This window comes from Harmonia axyridis, chromosome X, assembly GCF_914767665.1.
Source record: "Harmonia axyridis chromosome X, icHarAxyr1.1, whole genome shotgun sequence".
Taxonomy (NCBI): Eukaryota; Metazoa; Arthropoda; class Insecta; order Coleoptera; family Coccinellidae; genus Harmonia; species Harmonia axyridis.
This window is the reverse complement of record NC_059508.1, coordinates 16,558,687-16,574,625: the sequence shown is the minus strand read 5'-3', so window position 1 is coordinate 16,574,625 and position 15,939 is coordinate 16,558,687. Positions and strand designations below refer to the sequence as shown.

The window sequence follows — 15,939 nt, the reverse complement described above, 5'->3', positions numbered from 1 at the left end:
TCATTTAGAGGCAAAATTCATATAGATAGTATAATTTAAGTTTTATTCCTTACACAATATTTACAATAATTGAAATAAGTTATGTCACGAAGAGTGCCTCCTAGGAATCTTTTGTATATGTATAAATGTTGATTCTGGCACTTCTGGTAGTGCTATAGCTACAGGTACACCAAGGGATAGATCATTCAGGTTGATTACTGTTTCCTTATGCTCTTTTGGTGGTGCTATATGATTATCCTCTTCCGGTAGATTGACTTCAGCTATGTCGATTTTATCATCTTCTTTACTTTTTGAAGATCGACCAAAATTGAGTCTGCCATGTTTTGCTTCATAAAATTCGAAAGCTTCTGCCAAATCTGGATTGATATCTTCTAGCGGTGTGTTGTCTGGTCTTATATAAACAGGGATGAGTCCGGGAAGTGGTTTTACATATTGGTGGGTTTTGGCCAACGCAGGTGCAGCAACTGAAAAAAAAATTAACACATCAGTACAGGAAAAACTTGAAAACAATAGCAAAATTGCATGAATTGGGCTTCGAATTGTTTCTGCATCCACCGTATTCGACAGATCTGGCCCCCAGCGACTTTTACCTGTGATCAGACCTCAAAAGAATGCTCGTTGGAAAGAAATTTAGCGCCAAGGAAGAAGTAATCGACGGAACTGAGGTCTATTTTGAAGCGAAAGACAAATAGTACTACAAAAATGGTATCGAAAAGTTGGAAGATCGCTATAATCGCTGTATCGCCTTGGCAGGCAACTAGATTGAATAATAAAATCGAATTTCACCAAAAAAATGTGTTTTACTATGGTAGACCACGGATTTTTCAATTGGCCTGTTATATATACACAAAATTTCATTAAAATCTGTCTGATCTCCCAATTATAACATCCATTCTTAAGGTAAGATCCCTCATTTTCAAGAATAAAATTGCCAAAGCGCTGTAGAAGAGAAACATTTCACTCAATGATCCAGTATAATTTCAAATGAAGAAATTAAATAGAGACCTATTATTAATAAGAAATCTAGTATTCACCAGTATCAATATTATATAATAAGGTACAAAATTAACCATAACTAGAAGTTATTATTCGGATTTAATTGAAGAAAAATTGTTCTCTTTCTTCATTGCGTATTGTATACACTAGTATAATTCGTGGCAGAGTAAAAAATTAAAAGTATCATCAATGTTTTGGATTTCAGAATTCTGTTTTATATTTTTCCAAAAATTAGATTCATTTTCAATCTTTGACGTGAAATAATTTTGCGGCGAATATGCAACTAATTATAATTCTCAGAAAATACTAGGCAAGCGAATTCATTTTGAGAAACACGTCAGCTATGGTCAATTTTTTTTAAATATCCAAATAATTTCGATGTGGATATGATAATTCAGAATTGAAATTCGATTTTCAGAATTTAAAAATCAGTTGCACCAATTCTGAAATGTTATTATTGAAAGAATATTTTCAAATTGCGGAGTTATCGGAATAGGTGAAATTTGATTCAAAATTCATGACTACAGAATAATATAAATTTTTATATTTAAGTTGAAATGTACCGTAAATAATTTTCACATATATATTGATTCCAGGAGCTTCTACATAAATATTTTTGGACTGGACTGGACATAAAAAGAAAGAATTAATATTTAAATTCTGAAAAGAAATGAAATCCCTGATAAACTGATTCTCCACATGAAATTAGTGAATGCAGTAAATTTTTGAAAACCCATTTGAACAATTACAAATTTATTTAATTTTGAGAAGATTCAAAAGAGGGGTAAATTTTCTTTTTGGCCTTAATATATTCAGCTGAATTCAGTGGGAAAATATTCATGAAATTTCGAGTAAATTCGCTTCAAAATCGAAAATCAGGAAAGCAGCCGTTGAGTCATCGAAATTTTTTAAATAATCCTTTTTGACAACATACCGGCCTCACGTGTGACAACCGTGCAAAAACACAAAACTGAGATCAACAGCAACATTGTCGATGTTCGAACACTGAAGTTCCAAGAGAAACTGCTCATTGACTCATACAAAACTTTATATATACATCATCTCCTATTACTGGACGTGAAAGATTGGCCACCCTACTGTTTAGTTAAACACTAAATTTTCGCTGCGTTATTGTATTTTTTGAACTCGCATTACCTGTAACGGTTCGCTGAAGAGACTGGTTCCAAGACTGGTTGCAAAATACTGCATCCTTGTATGAATTATATATCTGGATTCGGACCCTTCATTTAATAAGAAAAAAAGAAGACAGCGAGATGAAATTATATTCAGAAAGATTTACTGGATTCAACTGCTTGTATTATGAACATTAATCGGGCTTTCACGTCAGAGAACAGTTGGTCAGAATGTCTGTACTCAGTCCAGAGCTTGTAGAGGAATAAAAAAAAGGACTGAAGTTAAGTCGGGAAACTTGTATGCGAGCTTTTTCAAATTTGTATTGATGTGATAATTTTTTCACGAAATTTTTGGAATATGCCTTTCTTTCAAAATAACTGTCAAAGATAGGTAAGATAAGCTTTTGAAAAATGTCATCCGTTTCAAATATATTATGTTTTTCGAATTTTTCTTCGATGGGACTCCTCATACAGGGCGATTCACCGGGATGGCCTATTTGACGTTTACAGAAAACTAATCATAAAGCTGAAAATTTGCATATTGGGGTTTGAGACAATGATCTTTCTCCCTAAAATATTTTCAGATCTCTACAACTTCCGGTTAAACCGGAAACAGACTACTACTTCCTTATTTCAAATGGCTCACCCAGTATATTATTGCATCATTAGATTGATTTTTTGACGTAAATTTCGGAAATATACCATACCTTGGGTAAAAACTCAACGGTTCATGAGTTAATGGGATTCTAATGAAAAAATGGTGGCGATGAGGACTCACATTTATTCGAATTTGTCGGCAGAAAAAGCTTTTTTCGAGAAAATTGTTTTTTTTTTTTGATTCTGCAAATACGTAGTATTATAAGACTGTTTGCGGTTTGGACCAAAAATGTTTATAAGGAGGAGATCTTGAACTTAAACAACTCAAATTCATCGAAACTAAAGATTTTCAAATTAGAACCTATATTTTTTTATTATTTCAGTCGATTCTACGTACAAAAATTGGGGTTATTTAAGCAAACCCTATACCTAAAATGAATACTTTAAGAGTTATCAAGGAAGAACCTTAAATGAGGAAAAAACGCAATTCCTCACTGTGTGGAGTAGTCTGTGACTTCCGGAAAACACAGAAAGTAACTAAAATTCGATGTTTGGATAACTGAATTTTATATTTCATGAATTATAACTAATTTTTCGTTGAGATTGTTTAGAAATCCATAAACCAATACAATTTTCAATTGCGAATAATTCATTAAAATTCTTGAAATGTCAAATTTAATTATGAAAACATCGAATTTTATTTTCTTTTTGTGTTTTCAGGAACTCACAGACTATTCCACACAGTTATAAATTGCGGTTTTTCCTCATTTAAAGTTCTTCCTCTATCACTCTCAAAGTATGCCATTTGAAATAAGGAAGTAGCAGTACTGAAAAAAAAACGTTTAAGAATTTCTTGAATATCTCGAACAGAAACCAAGATAAGGAAAAATATTTGAAACGGTCATTTTTCAGAAACGCCCTGTAACTCGAGAACGAGTCAAGATATCTATGATCTGCTGTCTGATATCTTATTATTTCGAAAAAAGTGATCGGGAATCCTTGAAGATTTTTTCTGTAAGTCTTAGATTTCTCGAGATGCTTTCAGTGAGCATCTAATTTGGGACACCCTGTACATCGACATAAAATCGTGGAATAATAGAACGGATTTTGACCAATGTATTGATTTTATCTCGATATTTTTTCAACCTTGCAGTATTACCGGATATAATCCATTAACGTATCAAAAGTTGATGATTATTGTTTTTTACGTTCCGAACAGTTTCCGGAGAACTCTTCATATGATTTCGAAAAGAACACATGATTTTCATCAATTTTAAAAATGAAACAAAACAAAAACTTATTAACTCATCGATGAAATCATTCGCAGTATGTTCCTTCATAACATTTACAAAGAAATAATATATTAGAATGATAATAATCCTGTGACGATAGACGTTTCAGACAAACGTACCTATTATTCAAGGGAATTAATTGTGAATCATTAAAAAAAAACATGGAAAACGTGACCGATTATATTCATTGTTCCTTCAATTCGTGGATTGAGGGTATAGGAGGTATCTTCCTAGCGTGTATAACCCAAAGAATTGACGTCTTTCATACAAGGATATCGGAAACAAATATTAATTACAATTATGAAATCAATAAAGCGAATATCTGACAGGATACAATTCAAAAGGAATGTTTGCGTTGGCAGTAAACTTTTTGTAGTTAGAATTCAATGTTGTTTTAAGTGCCCTTAGTTTCTCATGACTTTTCTGTGAGGAAAATTTATCTGTTCAGATTCTCAATTATTATAGAAACACTCAAAGCAAGTAACGAAAATAAAATGACAAACGTGTTTTTCTCGATTCATTCTAAAGAGTCTAATCCACCCCAATGGCAATAAGAAGGAAAATATTTCTCCAACTGCCAATATTTATTGGGAAAGAGCAGATTTGTGGGAAGAAATGCATGGATTTTGCAGCAAGTTAATGCAAAACTTTAAGCAAGCTACGTATCAGTATTAGTCCAAATGAAAAGTCCCCGGTCTGATGCACAAATGACGGTGCTAGTATTAAATACATTTGATTTTTAGTTAGTACACACCTTCAAACGATACGTGTCAAACTTTGACAGCAGTCCGACCATTAGTTTGTGAGATATTGAGTTTTCAGTGTAGCTACTTTTGTTATTTGAAAAAAGATGGAAAAAAATGTTCGTTGTCTGATAAAATATTGCTTTTTGAACGGAAAAAATACAGTTGAAGCTTGGCTTGGTGAAGAGTTTCCGGGATCTGCACCAGGAAAATCAACCATCATTCATTGGGAAGTTTAAACGTGGTGAAATGAGCACCGAAGACGGCGAAAGCAGTAGACGCCAAAAAGAGGCTGTCACCGACGAAAAAATCAAAAAAGTTTACAAAATAATTTTGAATGACCGTAAAGTGAAGTTGATCGAGATAGCAGACATTGTAAAGATATCATCTGAACGTGTACAACATATCATTCACTGTTACTTGTATACGAATTTTGGGTGAATTGAAAATGTGTAAGCTTCTTACTGTGTTACCACAGAGTTTCCAGATTTTGAGTGTTTTTGTAATAAACATTTATATAAAATTTGCAAAATTATTAATATTCAGTGTGATCTTGTCCCAAATCAAAATGAATTTCTATCAATAAACCATGACATGATTGAAGATTTCATCCAATACAAAATATTTACGAATTCGAGCAATTAATGTGTTCCAAGTATGTACAATCATTTCATAAATAATTAAGTAGTTCATCTCGATAGATAATTAATCGTTTGTTTATATACGTACCAATTTGCTATCCCCACTTTCTGGGTTCCTGTAATTGAAACTTCCCAATTAAAAGATTACAATTTTATTATACGATCGAACAATAAATTCTTAACGGAAATCATCTCTACGTTTTAATGGAAACAATACTTTGTTATTCCGTTTCGCACTGTGAACAATACCTACATCAGAACAGGTTTAGTTTGAGGATCTTCAAATAAAATGAAACTATTAGTGAATCAGTTCCTAGTGAAGAAAATGTGTACCTATACAACAGTCCTCTTCGTGTTTATTTTCCTTCAAGGTAATTACTATCGCATTACATCCTGAGGGTTTTAGCAATATATGCATCATTAGGTTTCGGTTTCCATCCATTTTCTCGGAAAAACACATCATAAAACCGAATCCGAATTCACAATATTCAATTCACTGATTGATATCTGTTTTATGTACGTACGTCGTATGTAGTTATTGAATTCGTGAATTTTTCTTTTGGTTTTGTGGAAAACGATTCATTTTCGCTAGTATCGATGACGTTGTCGAATTAAAACAACTATATTTTGAGTCATCCTTGCCTTATAGAAAGTCGAGTTCATTTTGAAGGTCTTTCAGTCTAAAGGCTAGAAGATAAATCATTCGAGAATTGCAAAATTATTAGTCACTTCCTTGTACAACAGGATCTTTGCTTTCTTCCTCTAAAATGTCTACTACATGTGGAAATTTGTTGGAGTTTTCCACTGTTCTAACTGTACATTTTTCACTCACTATATTTGAGTGTGTTTATCGCTAATAATTGGAATTGTTCAAGAAGATAACATTCTATTTTCATAATTTTACGTTAAGGTTGATGTTGAATCTGAAAAATCTCATTTACTATCAACATACTATTAATAGATTCCAATTTTACGACTTCATGTGAAAAACTACTATGAAATTTCCATTATTGTGCATTTGTTCAGCGAAATTTTCAATTTTTTGACGAGAATGGACTCAAATGATCAAGTTAGACTCAGTGACGAGGAATTCTAGGACAAAATAAATCTTTGAACAATAATTTCATCGCGTTATCGAAATGGAAATATCAAAATGATACTTAACAGAAATAATTCTCAAAATGAATAAATGGAAGTTTTGAACAATTTACGATAAATGAACGATATTTTTACGTGAGAGGTATTGAGTTATCTCCGAAATCTAAAATTTTGTTATATTCATTTGACTATTTATTCACTTTATTAAAATAACAATGAAAATTCTCATTTACAGTTGCAAGGAGTGAGAATCCAGTCAGCAATCGTTTATTCAAAAGGTCTCCTCAGCAAATTGATATTCAGAGTATACGACAGAAACAAATCACCCCAGAAATAACAGTTGTTGACGTTGTGGTTAATGAACCAGGACGAAGAGGTTATCCAAATCAGAATCAATACATTCAACAACCAGGAAGATATCCAGGTCAGGGCAACTATTACCCAAATAACCAATATCAGAATGTTCCGAACAGGAGACAACCAGAAATTCAGATAATTGAGGTTGTGGATCCAAGACAGGTTCCTGGGAATAATCAACAATGGCAGATTTATCCTCAAAACGGCCAAATATATCCCAACAACAATGGACGCCGCCCTGAAACTTACCCTGGATCTGGGCAAAATTACCCAAACCGTCAAGATTACAGACCTAGACCCAACAATGGTAACAGATGGAATAGAAGGCCATACAGGCCAAACTCAGATTTCCACATACCACCAGATGATACTGACGAGGATTTCCCACCCAGACCACCTCCACGCAGAGGCCCACCAAGAGGTCCACCAGGTCAAAGAGATCCTCCAGGACCAAGAGATCCACCAGGACAAAGAGGCAAAAGACCTAAACCGCCAAGACCAGGTCAAGATGAATCTTCAGAAGAGGAACAGTATATCTTTGATAATGGAGAGGGTACAGTTACTGGGTACACCAAAGACAACTTTCCAATCATCCCCCTTCATAAAAATGATATAAGAAGATGAATAATTTCTGTACATTCATCGTGATGTTATAGATTAGGTTAGGTTAGATTAAGGATGTTGAATTCACGGTCAAGACAAACTTAAACCGTTTTTGAACAATGATCTACAACAAAAGAAGTTAGTATAAATAAAATATGATTTTATTGATTGGTTATTTCATGTTGGATGAATATTCATCAATCAATTCATTCACCATTCTTTCCGTTCTGTCACTAATCCTTATACGAGAAATTTTTACTATTAAATGATAAATGAAGAACTCGGATTAGCCTTGGAAAAGATGAAGGAGACCAAGATTTGTTATGAAACAAATATAATTTGCTTCGGAATTGCCACGCTAGTATCTATCCCAACACGAATTGCAGACTGGGATTAGTCTCAAGAGTGCTATCAAGTTGCAATCATGGGTTATTATAAATTATTTTGGGTGACATGTGGAGTATTTGCCATTTTACGTGAGTAATTATCATATATATTGTATTCAATTCATTTAGAAAAATCGAATCACTCTAGCAAAGTGTTCTAAAATAAATTGATAGTGGAAATCAAAATTTTCGAATTTATTTTCCATAAAAACAATAGAATGAATGGAAAAATAAGAAAACACAGACGTGAAGCGAGGAGCTTCTGCGTGCATGTTCAAATTCGTATTCATATAATTTTTTTCACAAATTCTCGATTGAATCTTTCAAAAACGATTCCATAAAGTTATGTTACAATCAAATAGTGTGTTTCTAATTGATCTTATCTAAAAGTTTCAAAGTGACATGCTATGAAAACATTCAATTACGTGATACTTCCAAAACAATGTCATTTATAACTTTTTTGGAAAAATTTTCCGAAGGATATAAAAATTGATTTTGCATGTTTGAAAAATTCGATTTGTTCCTTTTCGATATACGTCAAATCATGGATCTATATCCAAATTTCTCTATTCCGGATTAAATCGATCTTTTTATTGAAATTTACAATTTTTCTAAAAATGTATTTCTTCGACCCGAAAAATTCGAAACAAACCAGAATTCTCCGAGACAAATTCAGAGTATTATCAGATCCCAAAAAGGCTCTAGTTAAAAACTTTTAGCACTAAACACAAGGGTTTCTACGATTTTTTTTTTGCAACTATACAAAGTGGAAGAGGATAATTAACGAAAAAAAATCAAATTCCTACTATTCGAGCAGGTCAACGAAATTTGTTATTGGCCTGTATCCCGCTTATATGTCCATTAAACTTGGGATAATTATGGCCAGGTTAAACCCATGACTAACAAACTTGTTGAAAACATCGAACTAGCATCACATCTCAATATGTTCACATTATAGGCAATCGGAATTTTATTCAGTATAGATGAAGTCCACTTTTCATTTACAACTTTTCGTAATAGTTTGACTTCGTATAACTGCAAAAAATTTGGATCTCATTAGTTCGTAATTGGCACATTGAAAAAATTATTTCAATAGCAAAATTACCTTGCAGGATTTTCACATGGTTATTAAATTCGAATCCAGTACAAAAAAATTCCTTAACTCTTAAAATATTGAAAGTACGACGACTTCCATAACCCTTTTTCTATCAAGAAATTATTCTGAATGGATTTAAAAGTTTAATTTCCAAGATTTTCAATGAAGTCATTTAAATAATTTTTAGTATCATGGTAATTCTATGTTTTCATGTCAGTTTGACTTGTGAATTCCGATTATCGTTCGGCAGACCGATATATACTGATAAGTATATTGAAGCAGAAATGTACATGCGAAATTTCTTGGAAAATTACATGCATACGCGAAGGCTTCTGATTTCACGTCAGTTTTCTTCTCTCTTCAATTAATAAGTAAAATCTCAAAGATTAATGGAAATTTACTCTTTCAGGTGAAAGTCATGGACTAAATTCTAAACTAGATTTCGGAGAAGATTCTAAACCCTCCCTAGTCAACAGTAATCAGGGAATTATTCCATTCAAATACGAAAATGTTCATGTGAGCAAAAAAAAAACTGATAATCTTGACAACATCGGTGTTGTATGTACAAACAATTGTGATACTGCGAAATCCAACTCAGGAAAACAAATAGTTGAGACAGATGTTGTGGTTAAAGTTAAATCGACTGTGGATATCACAAACAGCACTAAAAAGCCTGAAGAAGTACCTGATATACCAATTGTGTTAGGTACTAAAGGTGCTGGTGTTAAAAACAATAATTATCCCAGCGTAGAAAGAGGGTTGCATTATGTTCCAGTTTCCAGGACATTCCAGGAGAATAATGTTCAACTTGCGCCCATTAACATTGAAACTGCCTTTCCTTCTTTGATGCCACTGCTGTCAGGAAATCTTTATGTGCACAATAGACCTGCAGGGATTGAAATAAAGATGAAGCCTTCTTCTGCTGGCATAGTTTCTGTGCCAGATGGCTATGAATATAGGACGGACGGTTTGGAAATCAAAGTTCCGTATTTTGAACCAACATACCATAAACATTACTTTGGAGAGAATTCACCGCCACAATACGCATTTTATCCGAAAAAAACTGTTCATAATCCTGTGGCATTCAACAATATCGAAAGACCAACTTTCTCCTTTTCCACCTGGAACAGAAATTATCCTAGCAATAATCAAAAACACGCTGAGAATTGCAAATGCCAAAACCCAAATGATCATGGTTTAAGATGGTATCCTAGTCAAGATCCATCGCATAATAACGTCCAAAGAAGGACAGATGGAAGAAGTAATCATTTTGGGGTACAGATTGACGACAAAATAGATGCTTTAAATTGAAATTCAAGAAAATAAGGAGTAGATGTGACCAATCTTTTTTATGAATTCAACAATAATTACTAAACAAAACATATTTTAACTGTTTGCAGCAAGTTGTTTTGGATATTTAGAAAAATCTTGAGATTGGATGAGATTACAATATTTCTTCTATAAATAAAATTGCTAACTATAATATTGGCCATTATTTTTTTCAAAAAATACCACAAAACGCCGGATATCTCGGTTCACAGTTATCCTATGCATTATCTGATTGCAAATAAATCATGATTGATCATCGAGATTTCCTCATGATATCAAATTTTGGAGCAGATCGGGTCATCTCAGTAAAATTTTCCAAATCAAATTATTTTCCGGGACTCAAAGCTCATACTCAGTTATGCTGAATACTAACCTACCATCGGTTTTTTCCTAGCACCCTTCTAAGCTGAGATATTACGAATTTTGTAGAAAGATAGTGCTTTAAACGTGTAGAAAAATTTTTCTGATCGGATCCGATGCCTATTTCAGAATCTACATCTCGAAACCCCTTAAAATGTTCAAAATTCGATCGGTCGATTTTTTCGAAAAAAGTATATTTGTGTTTGAAAGGTTTCGAGGACTTAGAGATCAATTTTCATTTGAGATACTAGTATGATGAATTGTGAAACATTTCAGCCTTTCCTTTCTTTCTTTTTCGATTTCGATCAGAAATTACTGGCAATTCTTGCGTTAGTTCAGCCTTTTCCCGCAAGAGTTGGACAAAATGAACTGAAAATTTGGCGCTGCGATCGTTTGTTCTTGGATGCGACATAAAAAATTCAAAATTTGATGTATTGTATGGTCAAAATGATAAAATTTTAATCTTAAGTATAAAATGACAGGACATGTGAGAATCTAGGCTTGAATATTTCCACGAGTTCATTTAGTTACTAAAATATTCGCTGTTTTACGCTGTTATGTATCACTCATTACTTTATAACTTTTAGCTTCAAGTAGCGAAAATTTGAAGTTACATCGAATTGAATTCCGGAGACAGCATTCACCAAATTTGGTAAATTTGCCTAGCTTTACGCTGTCAACTTATGGAACATCTCTAGTCATCATAAGTCACCCTTATGTAAAACATCCTTGGATGTTTTACAAGAGTGCTGTAGTACGTTTAATCATTTCATACTCACCACCATAGGGAGGGGGCCATCCTACACGATTGTCAATTCTTTCTAAGTTAAAAATAACTCTTGATAATCCCCGTATGTGGATTAAAAATATTTTTAGATGGAAACTTTTCGGTCAACCTACATTTCGAATATTTTGTCGGATCCGAGACGAGCGATCGCAGCGCCAAATTTTCAGTTCATTTTGTCCACCTTTTGCGGAAAAAGGCTGAACTAACGCAAAAATCGCCTACTAAATTGAAGCCTTGAAAATTTCATGGGTCTAGGCCTAGAAAATTTCTCGAATATTTTTTCTTGAGGAGTTTGTTTTTATAGGATTTCCACAATTTTTACGATTTTATGGTATTCCATTAATAATAGTGGAGGATTCGTCTCTATTATGACATTCCAATTTTTGAGGAAAATCGATAATCCATTGTTGTGCTACTTAAATTAGTTTATTGTTTTATAAAACAGGGTTTGAATGTTAGAATATGAGGTGAATAGCCCATCTGAACACCGCCTGTAATTAAATTTGAATTATCAGTTATATATTTTCTCTTTATGTTTATTCTGCTTGATAAATTAAAGGGAGGAGAGAAAACTCTCCTCGCAGAGGGCATTCTCTCAATCCCAGATATTCAGGTCACAGCATATAACTCATAATATATTATCTGAAAATCTGTATATAGAATAGAATTCAGATTTTGGGAATATATTAACAACCCATAGCAAAAAATAGTGGCGTTTATCGCATCCATTTGCACCTTAAGGGGGTGGAGGAGGGTCACCGCAACCTAATTCAACATCAGGATCTAAAAACCTCTCAAAAAACGCAAACAATATGATCAAGGCCTAATACAGAACTGGTGACAATGCCAGTTTTTCGGTAAAATCTAAAATTCAAATCAGAAGAGTCATCTATTCGCATCTTACTGAACTAATTATTCCCTCGGCCCATCAACTATAGAATCCTGTGATGGGAACCTTCTCACCGAAACCGGGTTTGAGCTACTCCTCCTAGATGGCACCATTGAGGCTTGGAAAAAAATCCCAGTTTTGAAAATTTTACTATGAGAATTTGAGGCCCGACTTGCTTCAAAATTTGATATCATGAGAAAATCTCCATGCTCAACATCGATATGCAATCAAGGAATTCCTAGGAGAACTGCGAACCGAGATATCCGGCATTTTGTGGAATTTTTTGAAATAAAAAAATTGGCCTCGGAGGACCTTCAAAATTTGATGTATTGTATGGTCAAAATGATAAAATTTTAATCTTAAATATGAAATGAGAGGACATGTGAGAATCTAGGTTTGAATATTTTCACGAGTTCATTTAGTTACTAAAATATTCGCTGATTTACGCTGTTATATATCACTCAGTACTTTATAACTTCGGATTCGTCTCTATTATGACATTCCAATTTTTGAGGAAAATCGATAATTCAATACGAAATAACTTCATGTCGGCATATTCCGAAATAATATCGAAATCCACCACAGAAAAAACAGTTTGAAAAGTTAGAGAGATTTCCTAGATCTAGACCCATGAAATTTTTAAGGCTTCAATTTAGTAGGCAATTCTTGCGTTAGTTCAACCTTTTTCCGCAAAAGTTGAAAATTTGGCGCTGCGATCGCTTGTTTTTGGATGCGACATGAAAAAATTCAAAATTTGATGTATTATATGGTCAAAATGATAAAATTTTAATCTTAAATATAAAATGACAGGACATGTGAAAATCTAGGCTTGAATATTTCCACGAGTTCATTTAGTTACTAAAATATTCGCTGATTTACGCTGTTATATATCACTCATTACTTTATAACTTTTAGCTTCAAGTAGCGAAAATTTGAAGCACATTCGAATAGAATTCTGGAGACAGCATTTTCCAATTATAGAAAAATTTGCTAGCTCTACTCTGAAATCATATGGAACTTCTCTTCTCATCGTCCCACTACTGGATACATCCTTGGATATTCCTCATAGGAGTGAACTCACTTCCTAACCACCTTCGCTTAGGAGTCGTGGTGGGCGGTGGCCATCCTTCATGATGTCAATTCTTTCTAAATATAAATAATTCTTTGTTGGACCCCCCCTGTATACATATTAAAATACTTATTGATAAAACTTTTCGGCCAACCCACATTTTTAACATTACGAAAATTTTGTCGGATCCGAGACGAGCGATCGCAGCGCCATATTTTCAGTTCATTTTGTCCAACTTTTGCGGAAAAAGGCTGAACTAAGGCAAGAATTGCCTACTAAATTGAAGCCTTGAAAATTTCATGGATCTAGGCCTAGGAAATTTCTCGAATTTTTTCAACTGCTTTATCTTGTGGAGTTTGTTTTTATAGGATTTCCCTCACACAATTTTTACGATTTTAAGGAGGATTCGTCTTTATTATGTCAATTCCAATTTTTGAGGAAAATCGATAATTCGATCAATTCGACAATTAAATATGTGTGTGGGAAATATTTAATTGTCGAATTATTCGAATTATCGATTTTCCTCAAAAATTGGAATTGACAATTTAATAGAGACGAATCTTCCACTATTATTAATGGAATTCCATAAAATCATAAAAAATTGTGAGGGGAATCCTATAAAAACAAACTCCACAAGATAAAGCAGTTAAAAAAATTCGAGAAATTTCCTAGGCCTAGACCCATGAAATTTTCAAGGCTTCAATTTAGTAGGCAATTCTTGCGTTAGTTCAGCCTTTTTCCGCAAAAGTTGGACAAAATGAACTGAAAATATGGCGCTGTGATCGCTCGTCTCGGATCCGACAAAATTTTCGTAATGTTAAAAATGTGGGTTGGCCGAAAAGTTTTATCAATAAGTATTTTAAAATGTATACGGGGTCCCAACAAAGAGTTATTTATTATTTATAGAAAATTGACATCATGAAGGGTGACCACCAACGCCGCCTAAGCGAAAGTGGTTAGGATGTGAGTTCACACTCCTATGAGGAACATCCAAGGATGTAACCATAGAGGGACGATGACGAGAGTTGTTCCATTAGACTTCAGCGTAGAGGTAGCAAATTTTTCTATAATTGGAAAATGCTGTCTCCGGAATTCAATTCGAATGTACTTCAAATTTTCGCTACTTGAAGCTAAAAGTTATAAAGTAATGAGTGATATATAACAGCGTGAATCAGCGAATATTTTAGTAACTAAATGAACTCGTGGAAATATTCAAGCCTAGATTCTCACATGTCCTGTCATTTTATATTTAAGATTAAAATTTCATCATTTTGACCATACAATACATCAAATTTTGAATTTTTTCATATCGCATCCAAAAACAAGCGATCGCAGCGCCAAATTTTCAACTTTTGCGGAAAAAGGCTGAACTAACGCAAGAATTGCCTACTAAATTGAAGCCTTAAAAATTTCATGGGTTTAGACCTAGGAAATCTCTCTAACTTTTTAAACTGTTTTTTCTGTGGTGGATTTCGATATTATTTCGGAATATGCCGACATGAAGTTATTTCGTATTGAATTATCGATTTTCCTCAAAAATTGGAATGTCATAATAGAGACGAATCCTCCACGATTATTAATGGAATTCCATAAAATCGTAAAAATTGTGTTAGGGAAATCCTGTAAAAACAAACTCCACCAGAAAAAACCAATTCAAAAAATTCGAGAAACTTCCTAGGTACAATGGCGTAGCGATCGATATTGCCATCTGGAAAGAGTAGCTGGAACCGGTTATGGCGAGGCGGTTCTGATCACAGAATTCTATACGTGTTGGGCCGCAGATATAATTAGTGCGGTAAGATGCGGATAGATGGCTAGTAGCAAAATTCTCGATTGATTTATTCGAAATATCTCGAAATTGAGACCTTTTAGAAGCAAACTAATTGCAAATTTGTATTCGCCGTTTTCAAATTGATCTTCTTACAAATTTTCAGGCCAAAAATTTTTTTTCACGAATAGTATCGAAGGTTATAGTCTTGGTTTTTTCGAAAAAATCGACCGATCGAATTTTGAACATTTTATGGAGTATTTAAAGGGTTTCGAGGATGTAGATTCCGAAATAGACATCGGTTCCGATCAGAAAAATTTTTCTACACGTTTAAAGCATTATCTTCCTACAAAATTCGTAATTACTCAGCTTAGAAGGGCGCTAGGAAAAAACCGATGGTAGGTTACTATTCAGAATCGAAAATTCTAGAAGATATCAAATTTTAATTGTCCTCCGTTGCCAATTTTTTTTCTCAAAAAATTCCACAAAACGCTGGATATCTCGGTTCACATTTCTCCAAGAAATTCCTTGATTGAAAATCGGTACTAAGCATCGAGATTTGCTCATAATATCAAATTTTGAAGCAGATCCAGCCATAAACTCTCTCAGTGAATTTCCCCAAATCGAACTATTTTCTTAGACTCAATGGTGTCATCTAGAAAGAGTAGCCCAAACTCGATCATTTTAATTCATAATTTATTCTTTCCAATTCACAAAGATAGAGCATAATTGGTCCTTTAAATCTAGACATTGAGATCTGAATGTAAAGGATTTCATATTTTGACTAAAAATTTT

General features: G+C 33.5%; 3 protein-coding genes across 3 annotated transcripts; 2 read left to right on the top strand and 1 right to left on the bottom strand.

The window, feature by feature from the left end:
- Window positions 1–24: 24 nt before the first annotated feature.
- LOC123686515 lies at window positions 25–2,113 on the bottom strand. The gene is made up of 2 exons (XM_045626710.1): window positions 1,931–2,113; window positions 25–464 (listed from the first exon to the last, which is right to left on the bottom strand). The coding sequence occupies exons 1-2, from the start codon at window positions 2,025–2,027 to the stop codon at window positions 85–87; spliced, it is 477 nt and encodes a 158-aa protein (XP_045482666.1). The 5' UTR covers window positions 2,028–2,113; the 3' UTR covers window positions 25–84.
- Window positions 2,114–5,537: 3,424 nt separating this feature from the next.
- Window positions 5,538–7,628, top strand: LOC123686514 (acidic proline-rich protein PRP25-like). Its single transcript, XM_045626709.1, has 2 exons — window positions 5,538–5,773; window positions 6,736–7,628. The coding sequence occupies exons 1-2, from the start codon at window positions 5,692–5,694 to the stop codon at window positions 7,479–7,481; spliced, it is 828 nt and encodes a 275-aa protein (XP_045482665.1). The 5' UTR covers window positions 5,538–5,691; the 3' UTR covers window positions 7,482–7,628.
- Window positions 7,629–7,658: 30 nt separating this feature from the next.
- Window positions 7,659–10,425, top strand: LOC123686513. The gene is made up of 2 exons (XM_045626708.1): window positions 7,659–7,936; window positions 9,352–10,425. Exons 1-2 carry the CDS (start codon window positions 7,885–7,887, stop codon window positions 10,251–10,253), a joined length of 954 nt encoding a protein of 317 aa, XP_045482664.1. The 5' UTR covers window positions 7,659–7,884; the 3' UTR covers window positions 10,254–10,425.
- The last annotated feature ends 5,514 nt before the right edge of the window (window positions 10,426–15,939 follow it).